This window comes from Amphimedon queenslandica, unplaced genomic scaffold (genome assembly GCF_000090795.2).
Source record: "Amphimedon queenslandica unplaced genomic scaffold, v1.1 AMPQUscaffold_13294, whole genome shotgun sequence".
Lineage (NCBI taxonomy): Eukaryota > Metazoa > Porifera > Demospongiae > Haplosclerida > Niphatidae > Amphimedon > Amphimedon queenslandica.
In genome coordinates this window covers 123,666-148,283 of record NW_003546470.1, presented here as the reverse complement: position 1 = coordinate 148,283, position 24,618 = coordinate 123,666, and the positions used below count along the sequence as shown (strand labels likewise).

Below are 24,618 nucleotides of genomic sequence, written 5' to 3'. Positions count from 1 at the left end.
TATATCTCCCTAGTATCAGATCTCTCTTCCCGTGGATATGCCACAGACCTGGAGACAGTTGAGATAGGAGCTTTAGGTCATTTTCTTCAATGCTCAATAAATTCAATACAACAAGTATTACCACATCTGTCAAAAAGATTTTTAAGAAACAGTTTTATTTCCCAACTCAGTTTCCCAGCCATCTCCTGTTCATATGCCATCTTCAACAGTAGACATAATAGTGAGTGGTCACCACCAATATGACTATTACTCTTATTTTATCACTTTATTTTTTTTTTAATTCTAATTAATTTATTTTTATTAACTTTCTTTTCCTTATTAAATCTGTTCTAGTCTTCCTTCTTTCTTGTTTTTTTTTCTTTGTAATTACGCTGGCTTGCCAGTCTGTTTTGGAGCAATGCTCCACAGTAACACTGTGTCCTAGCCTTACTACTAGATCTATTTGATTTATATTCTATTGTGTTTTATTATAAATTGTGACCTTTTGGTCGTATTTCAAAAAAAAATCAATTACTCTAATAGATCTATCTACACAACCAAAAGTTTGGAGTCTGAATCAGGATGATACTAGCCTGAATCAGTCGTGAAATCAGTACTGGATCATGTATTTTGGGCAATCAGTCACGATACAGTCATGAAATCAGTTGCGACACAATTATGAAAAGGTCTTGCACTGGTTCAGGCCAGAGCATCGGGCATGATCAGCAGTGATACTTGTCAGGACTGTACCAGTACTGATATCAGGCTTGATTCGTTCATTTTGGGCAATATTGCTAATTCAGGCATGATTACTTTTGGTTGTGTTACTTGTGTACGGGGCATGTCTAAAACCCCGCCCTTCTTCCCTCCCACAATAGTTGTTTGACTTCTGACTCGACTTCTGACTGCTCAGTGCTCTGGCCTGGGGCCAAGACTGCTCATCGAACTGCTCATGGTACACTTATAGAACTATGGCCACTAGTCAAAATTGTTTAGGTACGCTTATAAGCTAAGCTTTGATGATGATGACAAAATCCCTCACCAAATCCACCATTTTGATACGTATGCTTTTGCTCGGTTTTATGCAGGAGTTGATGATCTTGTTGACGTTCTTGACTTATTAAAGAGATGTGGCTTCCCAGAAACAAAATGGCATCAGCTTGGACTGAGACTAGGACTAAGGAAGAATACACTGGATGCTATTGAAATGAAGTATCATAGTGATGTGTATCGTTGTATGACTGAGTGCCTCTCCCAATGGTTAAGTAGAGCTGATAATGTTGACAGTAGAGGAGGAGCCAACTTGGACTCACTGTCAGATGCTCTACGATCTATCAATGAAACTGCTGTAGCTGAGACGCTAAGTGAGTCAACCATGCATAACTGTATTTACATGTATATTATAACTATAACAAGAGGGTGTCACTTGCATTGAAACTGCTGTATTGCTGTTTCAGTTTTACCTGCAACCGCATCTTGACTGAGAATATATAGAGGTGTCAAAGAATTTACTAAGACTATCAATATCAATTAGGCAAAAATGGCCATACATGAAGGTATACGTATCTAAAAAGCAAGTCTTGATCTCTTAATATCTATCTTTTGGAGCTCTTTATGTCTTGATTTTCATTTCGATCTGGTCACAGGTGAAACAACAGACTATATGCAAGTGACAACCCCTTGTATAATCATTGTATTTTTTATCATAGAGCATCATGTTCTTATTAATATTTTTAACAACCGTCATACTTTCCTGTCTCAGTCTCTTTGTGATTCTGTTGGTATTGCTTGGTTACTTTATGCTGAATGTATGTTAACACAAGAAGCAGTTAGTAGAGTGGTGTCAGCTAGTCCCTCTATTCCTAATCAACGTGAGGCTCTATTAACTGTTGTCAAAGAAGCTGTTCAAACTAATACCAACAGTTTACATACATTTGCTAATGTATTGTGTACAATAAGTACTAATGTATCACTAGGACAAGCTATACTGGATGATATTAGTGAGTATGATAATATCAGTATGACCACTAATGTCTTGTGTTGCTAATTAAAACTATTGACAACTGTTTGTTTATAGGTAAGTATTTTCCTACTCCTAAAGTGGGTATGGTTTCTGAGACTCTTAAGGACGCTATTGTTTCTCAAAGTAATACACGTAATTAGTAATTATAATCATAATACTTTTATTATACATGTACATGCTGTAGATACAAGTACTGATGAAACCAAGATACCAAAAATTGCTCAATCTGGTATGATTCTTTCATTATTATAAATTATAACGCATTTTTGTTCACATATTCATATAGATACATCTACTTCTGATGCAAGTAATTCTGTTTCCCAACCTTTATCGCCTCAAGGTATAATTATTATTGTATACCATGTAGCCAGAAATTTCTGCGGCCCAAAATTTTGCAAATTTCCATCAAAATGGCTCTTGCAGATTTTATTTTGTGAATTCACCATGCCTTTTAAATGAATTAGGTCATTACTTTATGTACAAATTTTTGAAAATAAAATTTCTTTTTTCCATATTTATAAAAATAGCAGAAATTTTGGGCTGCAAAATTTTCTAGCTATGCAGTATGTTTAAATAAGTAAAAGATAGCTTGTGATTTTTAAATAATTTTTGGTGAAGGCCTATGGGTGGATTTTTCTTGCAGCTATGTGTATTATACAAAATACAAATATAAATTTCTCCAATGAAATATATTTGATTTTTATTTTTGCAGTTGAAGTACACGTTCCTGTTCCTAAAGACTTACTAATGAGCTTTACGTCAGTGAGAATGTCTTATGGAAGGATGTTTTATAATATTGGCAAGATTATTAAACGAAAATCTCCTCCTTTGGATGAAATAAAGGAATTCCTTTCTTGTTGCAGCTCAATTCTTAGACGAAAAGTAGAGCAATGTACTGATCTTTCTGGTATCTTGCATCTTATTCAAAACGAATGTTCACTGACTAATATTGAACTCCTTCATAGTGTAGTTGATGAAATGGAAGTTGCAGAAGCTACAAAATACATTGAGACATATAGAACTGAGTTAAAGGAATTCTGCAAGTCACTCTCTATTAGTCTTTGTTTGAAAGAAAGATTTGATTCCATTCCTCATCTTCTATGTGAAACAGTTACTTTTATCTTTGACTGGGAGCCTGAGGAACATGTACTGAAGGATATTAAGGATATACTGTCAAAAGTATCTGGTAAACTACTGATCATCAAGTATATAGAAACCTCCACTTCAATATCTGTCACTTGCTCTTTTCCTTTCTCTGATGTTGGGTTTACTGTATTGAGGATGATAGAGAATATTCATATACTAATGGGACAAGGATTAAAGAAACTGACTATTGGTAACTTAACATTATGGAAGAGACAAGACGTTAGACAAAAGGTGCACATGTGATAAATAGTTGAATATTGTTTTACAGTGTATGAATATTAATTGTTTTATGATACTACATAGGAACTAAAACAAAAGGATCAAGACTCACTACAACATATGGAGGTAAGTACTATAGTTTATTGGTGGTTTTCAAAATAGCAAATATTATCTATTGAATCCCGTTTTACCTAATTTAACACTTTACTAAAATACATTTTGCATGCAATATGCATGTACACACTGCATACAGTATTATACCTTGAAACATGTATCAATTGTTTTTGAATCACACACCATGTAACAGTATAGTTCCTTTACAGGTTATTTCTTATATTCTACTTGAAGAAGCTGAATATAGACTAAAAGATGCTATCAGTAGCAAAGAGAAGGTATGTCATGTTATACCAATCTGTGCAATGCAATTTTGTATGATACATGTATAGGAAACAATTGACTTAACACAAGAAATATCAATGGCTCAAGTATTTGAGGTTAGCTAATGCACTATTACCAATTTACTATACAGTTCAAAATTTTGAGGGCTATATATTGCATGGATTTCATGATTCTTTGAAGTACATTTGCAAAAATTGATTTATGCATGGTACAAGATGGCAGGGAGTCAGCCTGTGTACTTTTACAAAGCTCAAATTTGCAAAATTTGCTACCCTAAAAAATCTTGCACTATATTATTTAAGATACCGTGTAGATGGATTTTCCCATAAATTTAGCAGATTTTGCATGTAGTTTGTATGTTTCACCAAATTTTTATTCACCAAAATAAATGTACATGTAGTTGATCAAGTATTTTAATTATTAGGTAGAATCATTGTCTATTCAAAGTGATACTGAATCAGTTAAAGAAGTTGAGGTATATCTCATTAGTTTGTATTAATTGTAATAATTATTAATAGGAAGAACCACTTTATGAAGAGTTGACTGTATTGAGCTCTCAGTTTAATGAGATACTAAAAGAAAATAAAAAATTGTCAAACAAATTATCAAAAATGAAGGTTGAGTATTTGAGATCACTTTCTAGTAATACTGGTTCAGGTTAGAGTAGTTTTTTCAATTATATTTATAATTATATAATGTATTAAAGCTGCTAGCAAAGTGAGAAGAGGAATGGCTTTTGAAGCTGATAACTGCAAATTTCATCTTGAAGCAATGACAAGACCAGACTATCAGCCATTAGTAGATAATAAAAGAATAATAGAGAAATTACAAGAAAGGATAACATTGATGAATATGGAACTAATTACTGAAAGAGAATGCAATGAGAAGATTATGAAAGATATTAAAGGTTTAATTGATGATGTGTATGTCATCATTTTATTGTCAATTAGATTTGAAAGAGACTGAGGGTGAAGAGATTGAGTATGATAGTCTGAGCGATGATGAAGTGGAGTATCAAATGTGTGCAGTAAGAGAGACTGAGACAGTGAGTACACTCACTACACTACTTTTATTGTATAGTTCAAAGTGCATTGCAAACATCCTGTTACTGGTAAATTAAAGAAGTCAACACTTAAAGTTCATGAAGATGAATTACTACCCACAGTACTGGATAAAGCTTATGAGGTTTGTTATTTTTAGTTGATCTATTTCTCTTTATGTTTTTTCTTTCTTAGTTGATGAAATTAAGTCCTCATATTCCCATTGAGAGATGTCGTTTAGTTAACTATGATTTTGAGAATGATGTAATGTTTGATCTTGATGAAGTAAGTTTTATCTACTGTATATTTTTAGCTTTAATCTTCTTTTGTTTTGTGGTCAGTTTATAGAAGTACAGAATTTAACCATTTTTTATGCATTTATAAAATTCAAAACAACACTTTTGAAGTACTGCAAGCACTCTATAGCAGTTTTAAGGGGGGGGGCTGGTGAGCACAGCCCCTTTGTTTTTTTTTAATGTAATGCATCACAAGCCTTCCGAGACTGATTCTTCTCTACACTACAGTGGTTTTTCTATTGTTTTATCATCTTATCCTTAAATTTAGTCTCAGCATCTAACTATTGGAGAGATTGCTGGTGGGGATGGAGCTTATTATTATTTTAGGCTATTCTTAGAAACTTGTAAAGAAACTGAAACGTTTAAGAAATACAGTTGTGGAGGTAGTGCCATAACAATGCCTCTGATGAACTATCTACATTCAATGGTGTACATGTATAGGTATTAATCTAAAGATATCAATGGTTGATCTGTCAACTGGTGAAGTAGAACCAGCTAAACCAGTCAGAGGTGAATGGGGTTGGACTGTTGGAGAATTAAAGCAGTTTATAGGAGAAGTAAGAGGAAAGATTTATATTGTTCCTCTCTTGAACCAGTCCCTTTCTTTCTCTAGTTGTTTAATATTAATTTATCATGCTTGAGATTATTAATTGAGGAATATCATAGTGGCTACATGCATGTCCGGGATATTACAGATGTAGAAGGTTGTTTAGAGAAGATGCTTTATCAAGGATACCCATTTACTTTCAGCAAACAAGTCAGAAAGGTATATAAGCTATAAAAACTATAAAGGCTAAAAGTTTATCACTCATATGCATGTTAGTGATGGGCAAGTCCGAAGTACCGTATAGCTTGAAATTTTCGTGGGTTGATATTTTTGTGGTTTGCTCCTAGTGGGGCAATTCATGGTTGACAGTTTACATAGCCTGTAAGGGGATTGCACTTCAATGATTTTGTGGGTTTAAATTTTGTGGGCAGCCCCATAACCATGAAAACTACGAAATTTACATTCCACGAAAATTTCAAGCTATACAGTATTTGATCCTTCGATTCCGAATGGAATTGTACTCGTATAGAATGAGAAGTAAGAATTATTTGAAACGATTCCAAATTAAGCAACACCCATAAATATTAATAATAGTTAATTAATCAGTAGTTAATACCTCAATTATTCATTATTATTGCTGTAATTAATAACACGTGTCTTTGTACATGCGCAGATGTAATACTCGGAATCGGTATTCGATTCTAGTCTCAAAAGTATTTGGAATTGGAATCAAATGCAAATTTCTGGAATCACCCATCTCTAATACATGGTACATGTACTGTATGAGGTAGCATTGGTACATGCAGCTTTGTGCTCATTTGATATTTTTGCTGCCTCAAATATTTGTAACTATTCCAAAATTATTAATTTTCTGTATTATTCCTATATCCTGAGATGCATGTACAAATTTGGCTATTTTATAACAATTCACTATAATTAAACCCAACATTTGCACATGCTCAGTACATGACCATGACAAAACTGCCAACCCACCAAATGAAACAAATATTTTGCAACTATTAGATTAATAGCTTATACATGTACCGTAAATCCTTAAATAGAAGCCGCATTTGAATAAACGCCGGGGTAGCAATAAAATTAAACTATAAATACGCAACACTAGCCTAGGAGTGACTCAGTAGTCTAGTGGATAATGCCTGAAGTTCCAGAAGTCAAAAGCATGAGGTTACGGGTTCGAATCCTGCTCTGGGCTGACGTTTTTTTATTTTTTATATATTTTTTCGAGATCCAAATACCATTTTAGGAAATAGACGCCCGGGCTTTTATTTAAGGAAATACGGTACCTGTATTATGCTCATTTCTTTCTGTATATTTGTCACTTCCTATTTTTGCATGTGCACACTAACACACACACACACACACATTTCTCAGTTCAATATGTATGTATCGTCTGATCCTGAAGATTATCGAAAAGAATTCCATAATAGTTTGATGTACAGATACATTCAGAATCACATCTACTGTATACTGCTGAACATTACAATACCTCCTGAACCTGAAGCAACTCCCACTACAATTCGAAATGACACTATTGTATCTGAAGCTGAAAAAAGAATGATGATAAAAATTATCTCAATAACTGATGAAAAGAAAGGAAAAGAAAGAAGTAAAATATTGTTAAATATACTTGTCTTCTATTCATCAATACAGAGATACAGGTACAAGTTGATAAGAGAATAACATTAGCTCAATTGAAGGAGGAGCTGGTTCCACTGATTGGTGTACCAGCTACTGGTTTTAAACTGTACAGAATCAGTGGGTATCAAGAATATGAAATGGAGAGATGGGATAAGACATTAATGGGTACTAAATCTGGATCGGAGGTAGTTTTGTGTATTATTTGTTTTACTTTTTTCATTTCTTTGTTTACCCTACAAGTAGTTGATAACAAGACTGGGTAGAGCATTAGAAAGAGGAGAGTACAGAATTAAATTATATTTGTTACAAGTTAACAATATAGAGGTACATGTATAAGAATAACAGTATTTTATTCTCAAATCTTAATTATTTAGTTTTGTAATTATTTGATGAAATTTGTTGTTGCTAAGAATACACCAGTGAGAAAAATTAAGAAACAAATTATTGAAGAATTAAAGATACAAGGAATTGACTGTGATCTTGAATTAGACAAGTAACCACATCATGTGACTATTATTTTGTGACTCATTGTGTAGAATGAGGTTACGTAAAAAGATAGGTATGTCCCCTGGTACAGTATATCTTGATCAACGGGTAATTCATGCTAGTAGAGAAATATACGTCGAACAATTGAAAGGTTAGTATATCATTAGATTTTAAGTGCATTGATATGATAGTAAATTTGATATTATCTTATATTTTATTAGAGGAAAGAAATAAGAATTATGGAGAACAGAGACAAGTATATGTTATGAGGTGGCGTCCATCACAATGTTCAGTTGATCCAATAAAAGAAATGATACTGGATGCTAATTATTATTATTACAGTTCTAAATTTATTTTTAAGGTAAAATAAAAATACATGTACATGTTAATAATGAGGCTGTCTCACTGGGTTTAAGTTTGTTAGGATCAAGGACAATTGACAATGTTTATAATATAATGCTATGCCAGCCTACCATCAATTTTAAAAAAGTAGAAGTGATTTGACCTTTGACGCATGCTTTACGATAGAACAGAACCAAATTCTATACCAGTGTCAACATAACTCCAAGCCTAGCACAATATTGTAAGCCCACCTTTAGATCAATTTGTTCAAATAATATTGTTTTATTACTATGTATTATATCCCAACTATGTATATGTATTAACTTGTAAAAATAATTTTGTCAAAATCTTGAAATGCCTGAATCAACAAATCAAGCTATTTTCAATCTAGCACTGCCAACATTGTGAAATTTAACCATTGCCATTTTTGTGTACAATTCACTCACAACTATGTATAATATTGTATTGTATTTACTTAAATCAACATTAGTGTGTTAGCTACACTGTAGAAACTTGGAAAAAGTGCATGGTTAGAAATAAAATTGTTGCTAGTGGAGCTCATCCATACAAATATTATCATGGACACAGCAAAAAGCCTGTTCTCTATTGTTATTATTATTATTATTATTATTGTTGTTGTTTTTGTTCTTTCAGCTGTCAGAGTTTAGTGGAATTCCTGTTGAGTATGTCTCTTATTCACAGGTAACTATTGAATAGTATTGATATTAAAGCGTATTAGGGCAAGTTGTCAATATGACGCATTGCTTTCTTTTATTTGTGTTGTAATCAAAAGTGCTGTAGAAATAAATTCTAGCAAAGATCAAAATGCCATAATAGAACATTTTTATTATGATTTAATTTTGATGAATGCTATCATTCCTTCTAATCACAACACAAATGTAAGAAAAGCAATGCGTCATATTGAGAATCAACCTTTAATAATACTCTCTCTATATAGGTTTTAATCTCATTTCCAGTTGAGATATCATGTCTTGACATTGAGAATAAGTTTAAATGGCATTCAATCACTTCAGAGAGCTACTCATTAGGACTATATGATGATGGATGTGTCATATATTACAAGTACTAATGAGCACATACATGTACATGTACATGTACATTAATTTATGTTTACACATCTCTTACTGTTTATAATTATTTAGAGACAATAGAGAGACAATGAAAGAGTTAACCGATAGAGAGAGATCAGAAATACAAGAGGCAGAAGAAGCAAGGTCAGTAATTCTATGTACAACTACATCTATTGTACATGTATAGTGTGATCTCAATTAATTAATAAAATTATTTATCTTTTCTGTATGTCTGCCACTAAAATCATAAATAAAATCAGCATTTGAAATTAGAATTGCTGTATACCTACATAGACTTCACATACTATTATATACCCCTTTATTGTAGGTTGGAAAGAATTAATAAATACAAATGACAACATCATTGGTCCGACTAAACTCAATAATTTCAATTGGTTTAATTTTTGTGCTTTCATTTTTCTATTATCATTATTAGCTATTACTACTACTATGCTACATAGTATTATTATTTTTTGTTCTTGAATAATTGTTTATTATATGATACATAGAAATCTCTTTAGTACATAATTCACGCCCCTTTAAGGGGCGTGCTCAGAGTCAGTCTTTAAGGGGCGTGCTCAGAGTCAGTGCTGCATGAAAGTAGATCTAATGGCTGAATCCTTCAAAAGGTTTTTAAATCGTAAACCAGACCTGAAGGAGTTATCTGACCAGGTAACTACCAATAAATGGTTTCTCCTGGGAGTCCAACTGGAATGTGACACTTCGAAGTTAAATGAAATCGCAGAAATTGACGAAAGTGAAGAATATAAGACTGTGCAGATGTTTCAGCTCTGGCTGAACTTGCTGAAGACCAAAAGTATTGCAAGCAGGCGAATTTTGCTGGATGGTCTAAGAAAAAGGGTTGTTAATGAGATTTTAGTGGCTAATAATTATGAAAAATATTTAAAGGAACTCCATGATAGATCTGCCTACTGTAAGTAGTAATTTATTACATTTGTTTAATTTACAATTTATCATCTTTGTTTTTGTCACTTGAATAAAATTGAAAATGATTATAATTAATAACGTATTCACTTTCTTTATTTAGGCAGTACACCATCAGACGAGGCATATTATATTCTGCAACAGCATATGAAAGCGTTAAATGATGTTCTTATTTCTCCTGTAAATGTTTCTCAAATGTTATATAGCAAGAGATGCATAGACGAAGCCATTTTAGACGAAATAGAAGTAGAAAACAGATCTTTTGATGACAAAAAGACCCATCTCTTGATTGCTATTCAAGGAGTAGTGCGAAATAACTATAAAAAGCTTAAAGATATTGCTACAGTGTTGTCTGAAATTGATGAGACACAAGAGATAGCCCATCAATTGATACAAGAATACAGTAAGAACAAGTATAGCTATCAGTCATCTTTTTTTAATTTACAGATCATAGAGTGGCCAGTGAAGAATGCCTAGAACTGATGCGTCAGGAAGTAATTGGCCATAAAAATCCTGCTGTTGACATCTTAAGGACATACTATAGCTCTCTCTCACAGTCAATTTTAGAGCCTGCACATATTGCTAATATACTTCACAAAGAAGATGTCTTTTCTGATGGTATTGTTAGCAGTGTAGAATCTGAAATTGGTTCTTTGTCAGACCGTAGAGCTGTTTTACTTAGAGCTTTACGAAAAGTTGTCCAGTCGAACTATGCAATCTTGGAAATACTTGTCACTGTGCTGCGAAAATTCCCTGAAACTGCTCAAATTGGTGACAGAATTTTTGAAGAATACAGTAAGCTATTGAAAGTTGAAACTCACAAATTTTATTAATTTTAGTGCATCACTTTGGCAACTTCAATGCTGTTGAGGAAATCGATTTATTTTTGATGGAAAGTATGGAATTTAATACAATATTATGTTGTGAAATTAATTAATTTAGAAGGACAGTCTATTGGAGGACCCACTTCTGATAACGAAAGTATGTAATGATCATAAGTTATTAATTTTTAATAGAAAGATTGTTGTAGAAGAAATGTGTAAACATGGTTACAAAATCATTTTCCCACGTGGAATGAAGCAAGAATTTAGAGACATAAGAGTTAAATTTGCAACAAGCTTTCACGAAATTAGAATTATCTTTTCCAAAAAGAAGATAAACATCAATGATGTCAAGGTCTTCATTGCTGACTTTCGTTCTGACCTAACGTCACAATTGCAGCACAAGAAAACAAAGAATGACATACTTGAAGTTATCAAGAGAAACTGTACCATTGTTGATGTACACTGCTTGGAGGTAATAATGACTCATTTTAAGGTAAATGAAGCATTGACCATTATCAGATCATACAAAGAATTAGCTACAGAATTTTGTAAAACAGTAGCACTTCGCCTTTGTCTAGAAGAAAATTTAAAAGTTACTCCAAGCCCACCTTATCTCATGTATGAAACTATCACCTTTGTCTTGAATTGGAAGCCTGATACACAAACACTTCAAGATATCAGAGATGTTCTTGAAGATCTAGATCCTTTGAATAACTATCATATTCTGATAGAGCAATTTGGAACTGGTCAATCTGTTTTTTTCAGCTGCTATTGCCCTGGTAGTTACATGATTTTGTTTGTAATTACAGTTTTTAAGAAGATTAAAATTCTTCAAAAAAGAGGGTTAAAAGAGTTTAAAGTTGGAAATTGTACTGTATGGAGTACTGTTAAAAAGGTTTACATTATTTCTTTACTTCTATTGTTATTATTTTATTCTTTATCTAGGTGGAATCCGAGGCCTCAACTAAAGCATTAGATGTTACTACATATCCACAAAAAGGTTAATATTCAGTTAAATCACTAAATTAATTTTATTACAGACTTGGAAGATGATAAGCACATGCTATCTGAATTAAAGCAGCAACAACTGGTAAAAGGTATGAAAATCTTCATTCTATAGGTGTTAAGCAATTTTATAGAAAATGATCATGAGCAAGAGAAGAAACAGTTATACTCATCCACAGCTACCCTTGGTAACAATGTGTATTGTTCCTATAGTATGTGATAAGTCACTTTTCCCATTTAGATGAGCTGAATGCAAAGCTAGAGATACAGTCTACAATAAGTAAACGCAAAGGACAAGAAATTGATGATTTGAAAATTTTGATTAAAAAAAAGAACAATAGAATCACTTGTAAGAAATCCTTCATGCCAATCACTAACCCATGTAATTATAGTTCTTGAAGGAGAATTAGAGACGCTTCAGAAATTGTTAAGTGAAAAACAAACTGATTATAAAGAAACAGCAAAAAATGCTGCAGTGGCTTTTGATGAAGGTATACATGTACTTTATATGTACCAAATTATAGTCCACAATTTTTGATTTATAAAAGGCAAAAATTAATGTTTGAATAAATTTTGCACAAAATAATAAATTAAGAGTGTTTGCTGATACTTTTGTTACCTTGCACTTAGAATAAAACATATCTTTTTTATTTAGATATGACTGGAAAAGTAGACTGGAGTGGTGATGAAGTTAAATTAAATAATCCTTCTCTCATACAGTGTCAAGAGGTTATATCTCAATTGACAGACAATCATCAAAATTTTCGTCTTGAGAGGCCAAAAGTTGATGCCATTCAATATCTCGTGCCACTAGTGTTACAAAAGAGCACTATAAAACGTTTTAGCATATCATATACTCAACTGACACCAGATCTAATTCACTCAATTTCTTCTAATCACATGTCAACCAACACATCTCTTAAACGGCTAGCTTTACTAAGTGGAGCAATCGATGATATTGGAGTCATTTTGCTTACACAATCACTGAAGTATAACAAAACGCTCACTTCATTATCTCTGTACAATAACCCACAGATAACTTCAGCCAGTGCTACATCATTAGCTGACCTTATTCATACTAATCACACTCTTACTGAGCTCTCAGTTAGCCGAAGTTCACTAGATTCTAATGGAGTACTGCTTATACTGAATGCACTTCTAACCAATAAAACACTAACAAGATTAGAAATAGACAACAGGCATGAGAATGCTTGTTCTGCATTTTCTTCTGTTAAGCATATAATAACATTTTATTAATTCTTACTTTATCTAAATTTTATTTATCATTTGATTTTACATTGTTCAAATATAAAATAATATTAATATTATATTTGATATAAATTTTACTTGATTATACAACTGCAAAACAGTATGCAATTTTCTTGTTTCCCCTGCTCATTGAAGCATCTTTCGACCACTTTTCACAGCATTGGTCAAGAGTTAACTCTATGGCAGGACATAAAGGTACAATCTAATTATTATTATAACATTGATTGGCAATTTTTCTTGCCATGGTATGATTGGAATTTTTCCCCTAACTGGAGTCACGTTTCACAGATGTACATCAGTTTCCTCAAAAAGCCTGATTGAGCTCTTGTATTTCTACAATAATTAATGACTTCATTGATCAGTTACTAATAGAAAAAGAAAATTACAAAATCAAATTGTATACGTCCCATCCATACATCTTAACATAATTAACACAATTAAGTTAACATTGCATGACTTCATATTAATCAATACGTCACCATGAATGATAATGAATATTAATTACATAAACAAGTACTACGCAAGAGCAGGACGAAGACGCCTAATTCATCGACTTGTTTGGGCTTTATATACAACAAACAGAAATAAACTTCGTTAACCCGAATGGACGACGTAAGTCATTGACTTAATAGACTGTTAACTTATAAGGAAAGTCTGATAAGGGGAAGACAAAATAGAATCCTCTCAATAATCACAACAATGATAATACCATAATAAGATTTATAATACTCGTTAGGCACTTAAAATGTGTACAAGAGAAAAGGATCAGCTCATAATAGCACTTTACTGTGGCAAACAACATCAAACCACAAATGTTAAAAATGGGTGTGTCATGGTTTATAAATTAATTACTACCTAATTGATTCACTTTTTTATCAGCATTTGTAGTTGTGAGCACTTTAAAAATACAAATATCACAATAATTCCCCAAAAATTATACATAGTATAATTATTATTAATCCTTTATTAATGTGCTTACAGTAGTTATCTTTCATTTTTAGCAAGAAGAGGCTATCATTACAGTAAAACCATTTTATTCTCCAACGCCTCCTTTACTGGAGGAAGAACCAATTACAGATGAAGAAAGTAATATATAAAATACATAAAATAACTTAATTTATTCACAACAATAGTTACAAGCAATAAGTTGCCTGGACCACCACAGCAAGAGGTCTCAATTGATAGAGATACAGCCATTATAGCCGTAACTTATCGTGGGGAACTTTGGAAAATAGAAAGATTAAGGGGAGGGTCATGATTGAAACATTATATCACGGTTACATGCATATGACAATCATTATTTTTGTATTCCCATTGTCTTAAAAAGTTATTTCCCTTATAATAAATATCTTACAACTAAAGCCAAGTAAAGGGGCTGCTGTTGTTATGCTCTCTACCAATAGGTAACTTTAGCAATGCTTTGATGTGGTTGCTACCTGCGCTAGAGAGACAACTTCAAGCAACATGTTGCCAAACCACATCAAAGGTTTGACAGGCTCCATAAACTCATATCTTATCTGATACTTGTGCTCAGAAATAATAAAAATGCACGTACATGTACATACATGTAATAATTCAAACAATCAAGATTCTACATGCATGTACATGCAGCATAAAAACCTTGATATCTATCAAAAATGAAATGAACATTGAGATTTCTCAATTTCATCTTTATAAACTGTAGCATTGGTATATTTGTAAATTTTAGATGGCAGTTAGAAAAATACCATACATGCTGTTGCCATGGCTAATACTAAGGGATGATGATTATGGGCTATATAGCCAAAAACACATCAGTTTCTATAATAAATTTATAGTAAATTTTCTGGTGCATATTGATGCACTTACGCAATTACAATTTTCATTAATGCTCATAACTAGAAATTATTTTTTGGAAATTTCTACATCGCATAGGGGCATCAATGTGTATGAGAAAATATAATAAAAATTTGGGGCAATTTCAGAACCAATTTTCAGAAGAAAACCATGGGCTATAATAGCTCAAACTTTTTATATCACATAGGAGCATCAATGTGTACCAGAAAATGTAATAAAAAGTTAGAGCAATTTCAGAACCATTTTTCAGGAAATAACCATTGGCTATAGCCATTGCTTTTTTTAAAACTGGCCAATTCAATTAAATGGCCACAGCTCAAAAATTATTTGTCAGAATCAGCTCAAACATTCTAGACAGCATAAGTATATCAATATGTATCAAAAAATATAATAAAAATTTGGGGTGATCTTTGAGCCAATTTTTATTTAAAAAACCATGGGCTATTATAGTCTTTACTTTTTGGCTTTTAAAATTAGCAATCATAATAATTCTTTCCTTAATACACTATGTACAGTTACATGTAAATGTATCTTGTGCTTTAAATGCGAAATCAAGACAGTATGAGTTATACATGAGGCTTTGGCTCAAAAACAGTACAGTGATAGTCTGGTCACAGCATGACCAGACTAGTACAGGGATTTCAGTCAAAATGTGCCAAAAGTGAAAAGTAGAGAATTTTTAATTTTTCTGATGCATATACATGTTCTTATACACGTTGCATAGAAAGTTTGAGCTAACTTCAATCAGATTTGATTTTTTACAAGTTTTATAAGTTACTCAAAAATTGAGCCAAAACCCTTCCTCCACAAGTAGCAAAGGGGTGGGACAAGACTATCTAGTATGCTACATGCCAAAAATGAAAAGTAGTTTTTCCCGCTTGATCTACTTTGTACTTATGTTGTATAACTTTTATACCAACTTTGAGCTGATTCTGATCAAATATAGATTTTTATGACTCAAAAATCAGGAATTGAGTCAAAACTGGCCGTGAGAAAATTTCCATTTTCATATTTTAAAAAAATTCTTAAGCCCCTACCTGCCAACCCATTCATAATCATAATCTTAATTACCTTTTTAGTCTCTCAGTGGCTTGACTTGAGCTAGTCCGAGAGTCAGGCCGAGTCAGGCTCTGATTTTTTGTTTGCTGTTCACTAACTGTAAGGCGTGGCAATCCAAAGCGACCACATGATAACACGTGCACTTCTATGTGGTCTAGGCTAGCTAGTTTGTGAACAAATTTTACATAATGCCTGGTCCACCCCGGGATAATAAAAAAGAAAGCTGGAACTAAGAAGAAGGCATCTAATCCTCTAGTTTCACTATGGCACTCGGTGCCGGTGCCTCCATTGCCAGAGGGTACAATCCTCTCTGGGAGTAGTCTGGGAGCTTTACTATGGGAAAGTGGAGGCTAGGAAAGTCAACAGGGAAAGGAGTTTGTGGAGAAGTTTATGAAGCATCTTCAACAGCTGCAAAATTCTCAGGCAGTTACGCCATTAAAGTGGTAGTTTGGTAAACCTAATGAATACGAGATCTACAGACCAGCTGGCACTTAGTATGATTCATAGAGTTGTAAGTACAGTACAGCATGATTTATTGGCAAGGAATTGATATTGCCAATTGACAGTTTTATGAACAAATTGCCAATATAAAATCTGCCATATTGCTTCAATTTGAGCTAATTAACTTTCTACAGGCAAATTGCCAAAATATTACACTCACCATCATGATACTATAAATATACAGTCAAATTTTTCTGCCATAATTTTCGAGTCCTAGTGCAATGTTTGTCTATGGAGCAGTGGAGCAATCGGGAAAAGAGCTTATTTTCCAAAAACTGCTGTATTTGTGACAGCAATCTTGTTACTTTTAAAGGCCATTAGGACATATAGAAGCAAAGATATCGCTTTCTCCCATTCTACTCTTAGTAAACTATGGCTTTATAAAGATGGCAGGAAAATTTTACTTTATCTACAGTATCATGATGAATAATACACTTAAAATTTTATCAATACACTTAGCGCCAACTGGTCTATAGTAATTGCAAACTTTGCATTTGGGAAATTATTATAATGATGTGCAATGAAGTGTCCATTTGTCAGTGCCACTGTCAGGAGGAACTTTGTGGCACACCCCATTCTAGAAATTCAAGGGAGCATCTTGGCTCTATTGTCATGCAAATATTAATTTTTTAGCACATTTTATTTAAAACACAAAACTTTCAACCCTCAAAAATTTGAACATACATGTACATAGTATATTATGTAAAAATTAGATCACAGACACAATTTTTAAACACGGAAATTTCTACCGCATGAGTTTCCTGATTTATGTTTGTAATTAAATTGTTTTTTCTATTAAAACAGCAGCCAATAAACAATGGATGATTAAATTTGGAAATAAGGTGTTACGCAGAAGTAGGCCATTCAAATAAGAGTGAGGAATGCTTTTTATTGTATGTATTTTTTATTTATTTTACTACTAACAGTAAATGATTCAGTGGAGTCTCATGATTAAAATATTTTGCAGTACCTCAGTTCATTGATGGGGGAAAGAATGAGACTTCCCCGTCTTTGCAGTATCGCTTTCTTGTAATGGAGAGATTAGAGACAATATTGAAAAGCTATCTAAAGAAGCCGGGAGAAAGTTTGGAGTAAAGACTATTTGCTATCTGGCATTAAGAATAGTAAGTGAATTATTATTGTAATTATCTTTGACCATCCATCTCTTTACTTTGTCTCTTTCCTTCCTCTCTCTCTCTAAAGTTAGAGGCACTTGAGTATATGCGTAATTCACGGTTTGCTCATGCAGATATTAAAAGCGCTAACATACTTACTGGATATTCCCAAAAAGATTAGGTATGAACTTTCTTTCTCCTTTCATTGCTGTTCTTTTAGTCTAAAATTATTTTGCAAATTTGTCATTGACCCTGTACTATGTATAGTACTTCATTAATAATGGCTGAGAGTTCTCTATTTTTTATGTTATATTTTTCTGATTCATTATGTTCACGTTGTTTAGTAAGTGGGACTTGATTCCAATCAAAATTTGATTTTTGCCAAAAAAGTTTTAAAAGTCCCTTAGAAATCTGGCCAAAGTTTTTTATGAGTTTTCAAAGTTACTCAAAAATTAGGCCAAGGATCCTGTACTATACACGTACATGTATATATAATATAGAATTTTGTCAAAAATGGCTTGGAGAGAATCTTCAATTTTGCATATTTTCTTTTCTTGCTGTTGTGTCTAATTATCTGTTACATTTTATTTTCAGGTATACTTGGTAGATTATGGATCATTTTTTCATACCGGTATTTTGAAGGTGGTCACAAGCCATACGGATATTGTTATGGCACTCTTCCTTTTACAAGCATTGATGCACATAGAGCTAGTAAGCCTCATTGTAATAAAATCCCTACTTTATATTGATCAATTTTTGTTATAGATCCATCACGTAGAGGAGATCTAGAAATACTTGGCTACTGGTTGTTACAATGGTCTAGCTTGTGGTAGACTACTGTGGGAGGATTGTTAGATGATATGTCAAAGGTAGCAAGTTTGAAGAGAAGGCACGTAATTGGTTGATAATAATTTATTTTGAATGCCTTAACTAAGTTAACATTGCTTGCTATAGTTACCATAGCTGAGTGTAAGCATGAAGTGAGGGTAAAGTAGTCATTGTGAGTGAGTGCGTTTGTTAGCTATTTGTGTTTTTCATTAGATGTATATTTATTATTATTATTATTATTATTATAAAACTGTGAAAGTCAACAGCATGCCTACAACATACACCAAACAAAAGAATTGAGGAAATCAGATGTTGTGTCAGCCTGCCATCCACCAAAATAAGGTGGTATCAAAGCCACATTATACATGGGCATTTAATGACAAATGACATAATACATAAATCTATTTATGCTCTTGATACTGCTCATCAACAAGGATTCACAGCCCACCCAGTATTTGATGGTCTTTTGCTAGACTTTTAACTACCGTATAAATTTTGCATTGCCTCTCTCTGCTGTTTGTCTGTATGTATTGAAAGTGGTTCCATGATTGCACTCATAAGTTTATGTACAAAATCTATGTAACATTTAGTTTCAGCCCAATAGTTTAAACTAAAAATTAAAGGAAGTTAAATAATTTTATTTTGAACATTTAAACAGTGTATTCATTGAATAAAAATGAATTTAATCACTTCCATTTATGGTTACTGTGATTTTTACATAAACAGTAAAAATATGGTGACCTTTGCTGTTTTATGTCTTCTTGCTTGTGTTTTATCTGCTAAATTTGATGGACCTCATCTTGTACCTAACTTCCGACCTCCATCTGTACCACTAGTTGTTGTCAATCCTTATCTCAGGTACAAGTAGATTGTGTGTGTGTGTATTATTGTGTACTTCCCTTCATTAGTATATGGTCTGATGCTGATCATCTTTATGATGATTTTCCTAAGCATTGGAGTGGACCTGTTATCTGTCTTTCAGGAATGATAAGCATTGATGGCAAAGTATACAGGTAAATATTTATAGATGCATGTATGAGCAAAAATAGTCTCTTTATTTAATTAAAAGGTTTATGGCTAAAGATACAGATCTGGCACCTGATGTAATGACTCAAGTCAACCTTACTGTAATAGTTTTTTTTTATAAAGTGAACTATTACTTGCTAGCATAAGTAGGTATATCCAACTCAGACAGTGTATGTATTTCAGGAAAGTGGTATACAGCTTACACTAACAGTTAGTATTATAGAATGTTCCATAACAGTTCTCAATTTTTATATTAGTTTTCAACTCCAGCTTTTGCAGCAACAGATAAAATTCCAACTTTACCAATTACTTTCTTGACTTATACTGTAGAGGCTATTGATGGTTTGTCAAATCACACTATTAAAATCTACTATGATAACACAGCTGAGGTAATAAGCTCTCTAGATCTACTTTAATTTGTCCTTAGGGTGTTGTAAGTGATACAAAACAGATGGTTATTTGGGAGCATGCACCACTAATGCGTGGACAGATAGCAATGAGAATGGGAACAACTGAGCAAGTATGTGTTATTTTATTTGTAATACCTTGATGCACAAATTCTTTAGGATTATTTTGGACAGGATAGTGACCGTATTAATTGGGGTAAGGAATAAAAATATTACAATTACTGTGGCTTAAACAGGTTATTGGTATGTAAGCACCATACTTGATAGAGGAGTGATTGCTACAATGGCTCCTGCAGTTGATACAAGAACTGCATTTATAGAAGGCAAAGTTCTACCACCCGAAGACAAGGTAATAATAAAGACATTTTAATAGTATTTGATATCTAATAGAATAAACCAAGAGCTTGTCAAGATAACTGGCCAGTGTTAGCCATAGCTTGGGATTTTGGTACTATCACACCAGGACAACCATCACAAAGGTGGCTACAGATATCCTATGATCAAGTCTATTCAATGAAATACTTTGGAACAGCAATGGAGCCACTCTGGAAGCACAACTATGAAAACTTTACTGGCCTTATACGAAATTCAGAATACGAGACACTGAAAAAGGTACTTTTAAATTGTTGGTTACTGTCCATCTAATCATTGCAGGCATGTGATGACAAAGATGCTGAAATTATTGAAGCATTATATAGTGTTGGGGGACAAAATTATGCCACAATTTCATCATTAGCTTGGAGGTAGACTGCTATGGATCATTGACTTATTGTTTTATTGGTGTTAGACAAGCAATAGGAGGTACTATTGCTGTTTGGAATAATGTTACAAATGAGCCATGGGTGTTTTTGAAAGAAATATCAAGTGGTGGTGCTACAAACACTGTAAGTCTCTCATAAAAACTCAATTAAATTTGAGTTTTTCTAGGTTGATGTAATATTTCCTGTTGCTCCTCTTTTCCTATGGGATCTCCCTGAGGTTTTGAATTTACAAAAGTGCCTATTTATGTGTCCTTTTTAATTTTACAATAGGCCCTTCAGTTAATGCTGCTTCCTCTGCTCAATTATGCTAACAATGGCACAAAAAAATATGGACTAGACATACCTTACAATTTGGAATGGGTAAAGCTAGCTGTATTTTTGATTTTGCTATCATTTTTTGTAATTTTTTAGGCACCTCATCATTTAGGCCATTGGCCAGGTTAGGCAGCATTTATACACACAATATTATCTGTCATAATCTTTTAGTATGTGATTTAGAGCCAAACAATGAAGAACAAATGCCAGTAGAAGCATCTGGTGACATGGTTAGTCATGACAATTTTTGTCTGCAAGCCTTTGAATACTTATAGCTTTAAAATATGAGATTAAAATTTCCAACAAACTCCAACTAAAATTTCCAGTTGCTATACTACTAGTATTACTATACCTTAAATCTTAAAAAATTACCATAGGCTTGAATTATAGTAATTTCTCTGAGCTGATTTGATATAGTCTGTGAAGTTTGTTTTATTTAGTTACTAATGATAGCTGGTGTTGTTCTTCAGACAAAAAACTTGACTTTCCTTGATCCATACTGGCCCCTATTAACAATATGGGCTGACTTCATTGTAGCTAGTCTCCCTGATCCTGGTAACCAATTGTGTACTGATGACTTTGAGGGGCCATCACCTCATAATATGAACTTAGCTGCTAAAGTAAGACTAATTTAAGTATACTCTACATAATAGTTATTGTGTGTTTGGTAGGGTATGGTAGCTCTTGGAGCATACTCTCAATTGCTAAGAATGAAAGGAGACACTGCATCAGCTGAGAAGTATGACACTGCTGATACTCAATTCTTACAATACTGGACAACTAATGGACTGGTGAGAAAGGCATATGGATTTTTATGTGAATTATATGGATTTTAATATTGTCCTTATAGGATGGGGATCACTACAAGCGTCAATATGACTTACCTGGTTCATGGTCGCTCAAGTACAATCTTGTATTTCAGGTATAAACTGTATTTATATATTTATCTATACATTATTATTTTTTGCAATGACAGAAAATTCTAAAGTTGGACATTTTTCCACAATCAGTGTTTGATCTAGAACTGAATTATTACATGACCAAAATGAATATGGTAGATCTATATTTATTACTGCTACAGTAATCATGAGACTTGTTGATTTTACAATAGTATGGCATACCAATGGATGATCGTCATTTGTATACTAAAACTGATTGGCTCATGTGGACTGCTGCAATGGCTTCTGATGATCAGGTACAATTAGATATTAATGTACGAGATTCATAATAGACACTGTATCAGTTTAACTCTATAACCTCTGCTGTGTACAAGTTTGCTAATGAAACACCAGATAGGTCTCCATTCACTGATTGGTTGGTATAATTAATCTAATAACAATCATTATTATTAATTTAAAGGTATGCTGTTGATACTGCTCATCGACAAGGATTCACAGCTCGCCCAGTAATTGGTGGCCTTTATGCTAGACTTTTAACTGCTATGAAGAATTAGTCTAGTAAACTGCATTACTTTTTGCTGTTTGCTACTAAGAAAATAACACCAATAGTTAGTTATATTGATAGCTTATAATATCAGCAAGGTTAGCCTGGAGGCTATTATAGCCCAAGGTTTTTCTGAAAATGGGCTCTAAAATCACTCAAACTTTTAATAATATTTTCTGATGCATAATGATGTCCTTATGCCATGTACAAAGTTTGAACTGATTCTGACAAATAATTTTTAAGTTATGACCAATTTTAAACACAAGCCATTTTTGAAAAAAGCAAAGGGTATGCCCATGGATTTTTCAAAAATTTATTCCAGAATCACCCAAAATTTTTATTCATTTTCTGATGTACATTGATTTTCTTTTTTATGCTATGCTTAAAGTTTGAGCTGTTTCAGACAAATTTTTTTCAAGTTATGACTATTTCAAAAATGAGTCAATTTTTGAAAGAAGCAAAGGCTATAGCTATTGGTTTTTTAATCCAAAGCTTTTGTTAAATTTCTAATCTACATGTATATTGACATTGTGTTTCTGTCAAAAATTTTTTGAGTTTTACCATTTATAAAAACAAGATAATATTTGGAAAATCAAAGGCTACATTGGCTCTGAAATCACTCAAAATTTTTAGTACATTAAATTTTTTTGATACATATTGATGTCCTTATGCTATACAAAGTTTGGGCAGATTCCAACAAAATATTTTTAATATTATGAGTTTTTCAAAGAATGAGCCAATTTTCTGAAAAAAAGCAAAATTGTGAATCACTAAATGATGATGTTATTTTGTCGATAAAAAGAGGAAGAACAAATAATTAATAATTATATTAACATTACTGTACTAACATGCATGGAGCAACAGGAACAGGATCCATGGATCAGTTTTTACCTAATACAAGAAGAGTAAAGAGAAAAGGGAGAGAGTGAGTTTGCACTAAAAGTGATGCACATAATAATACATTTACAATTTACATGTGTACAATGTACAACATGTACATGGGTCATTACCTCATCATCAATCTTTTGATTTGTTTCTTCTCTTTCCTTTTCTTCTATAGTAAACAATGACTTGCCACCATAACCATGCAGCATCAGAGGAATGTAGTTGGATATTAGATAAAGGTACAATAAGGGTTAATATTAATGCATATATACTAATTTTAAAGCTACATGTACACACATGTATACTGCATGTACTCATTATGAAACCTCCCCCCCTTTCTCTCTCTCTCTCTCATTCTTTCAGTTTTATATCAGGTCAATTGTCACAGTTGGAGGATAATTCTGAACTGAATAGAACAATAATAGAGAAAAATAGTATCAGTAGTAATATCTGAAATAAATGAAATGTATAAAGACCTAGCAAAAATGGTAGTGGAACAGGATAGAAAAATAGGAGAAAAAAAGGAGAGATGGTGGAAGCTTAAATTTTTGTTGCTGAAATTATTATTATTATTATTAATATTATTATTAGTCTACTCTTATCGTCAATTATAAGGTACAATATTTGATGGGATTGAATACAATGTCAAGAGGACACTTCATAAAGTCACTGAAGGTGTCAAACAACTAGAAAAGGTAGTGAATGAGATTAATTTTGTATATGTACATGCATGTACATGTACATGTAGTTCAAAAAATTTTGATGATGGAAAATTTATACATATACAAGTACAAATGCAATACACACATGAAGCATTATAATGACAGACCCAGTTACATGTATAAAACTTTTGTACAGCATTCCAGGACAAAACCACTTAATTCATGAATGTTTTTGTCCTCAAAAGTTTTTAAGTTACTTTATTTACCACTCTCCTTGTTTTCTTCAACTGCATTAACATTCATTGTCCCTCTCTTCCTCGTTTCTTCATCTTACGCTTAGAAGCATAAAAAAATTACTTATTATAATAGTATTAATATAGTTATAATAGTAGGGGCTGTTGTTAGTTTTATAATTGTTAAAGTTGTGAAGAAAAGAAAAGGGATAATTTAATGATATTAATTCACTTTATTAAAGTACAATTTGTATTAATGCACTTAACTATCATCAGT

At 32.6% G+C, this 24,618-nt stretch overlaps 4 protein-coding genes and 1 long non-coding RNA gene across 5 annotated transcripts; all 5 read left to right on the top strand.

The window, feature by feature from the left end:
- Positions 1-881: 881 nt before the first annotated feature.
- Positions 882-1,414, top strand: LOC109583605 (uncharacterized). The gene is made up of 2 exons (XM_019999022.1): positions 882-975; positions 1,068-1,414. Exons 1-2 carry the CDS (start codon positions 951-953, stop codon positions 1,412-1,414), a joined length of 372 nt encoding a protein of 123 aa, XP_019854581.1. The 5' UTR covers positions 882-950.
- LOC100636162 (uncharacterized) lies at positions 1,360-9,583 on the top strand. The gene is made up of 27 exons (XM_019999021.1): positions 1,360-1,979; positions 2,057-2,125; positions 2,187-2,231; positions 2,289-2,342; positions 2,715-3,379; positions 3,452-3,493; positions 3,691-3,759; positions 3,814-3,861; positions 4,191-4,241; positions 4,285-4,423; positions 4,473-4,673; positions 4,717-4,793; positions 4,847-4,951; positions 5,002-5,091; positions 5,371-5,485; positions 5,544-5,659; positions 5,716-5,868; positions 7,042-7,276; positions 7,321-7,493; positions 7,552-7,632; positions 7,683-7,801; positions 7,845-7,945; positions 8,016-8,155; positions 8,791-8,838; positions 9,095-9,219; positions 9,300-9,371; positions 9,556-9,583. The coding sequence occupies exons 1-27, from the start codon at positions 1,643-1,645 to the stop codon at positions 9,581-9,583; spliced, it is 3,498 nt and encodes a 1,165-aa protein (XP_019854580.1). The 5' UTR covers positions 1,360-1,642.
- Positions 9,584-9,800: 217 nt separating this feature from the next.
- LOC109583619 (uncharacterized) lies at positions 9,801-13,368 on the top strand. The gene is made up of 12 exons (XM_019999041.1): positions 9,801-10,161; positions 10,276-10,575; positions 10,620-10,967; positions 11,012-11,068; positions 11,115-11,153; positions 11,203-11,891; positions 11,942-11,996; positions 12,037-12,093; positions 12,136-12,189; positions 12,243-12,350; positions 12,394-12,492; positions 12,657-13,368. Exons 1-12 carry the CDS (start codon positions 9,822-9,824, stop codon positions 13,256-13,258), a joined length of 2,748 nt encoding a protein of 915 aa, XP_019854600.1. The 5' UTR covers positions 9,801-9,821; the 3' UTR covers positions 13,259-13,368.
- A 5,974-nt stretch (positions 13,369-19,342) lies between these two features.
- Positions 19,343-22,646, top strand: LOC105313487 (glutaminase A-like). The gene is made up of 22 exons (XM_019999020.1): positions 19,343-19,467; positions 19,518-19,622; positions 19,679-19,736; positions 19,786-19,845; positions 19,893-20,024; positions 20,063-20,155; positions 20,202-20,238; positions 20,279-20,391; positions 20,433-20,654; positions 20,697-20,785; positions 20,830-20,926; positions 20,970-21,020; positions 21,074-21,163; positions 21,215-21,242; positions 21,290-21,348; positions 21,559-21,738; positions 21,790-21,909; positions 21,969-22,040; positions 22,095-22,172; positions 22,230-22,313; positions 22,362-22,432; positions 22,478-22,646. Exons 1-22 carry the CDS (start codon positions 19,343-19,345, stop codon positions 22,569-22,571), a joined length of 2,058 nt encoding a protein of 685 aa, XP_019854579.1. The 3' UTR covers positions 22,572-22,646.
- A 599-nt stretch (positions 22,647-23,245) lies between these two features.
- LOC109583612 (uncharacterized) lies at positions 23,246-24,137 on the top strand. Its single transcript, XR_002185608.1, has 3 exons — positions 23,246-23,486; positions 23,622-23,685; positions 23,810-24,137. It is a non-coding gene; the product is annotated as an uncharacterized LOC109583612 (long non-coding RNA).
- Positions 24,138-24,618: the final 481 nt, after the last annotated feature.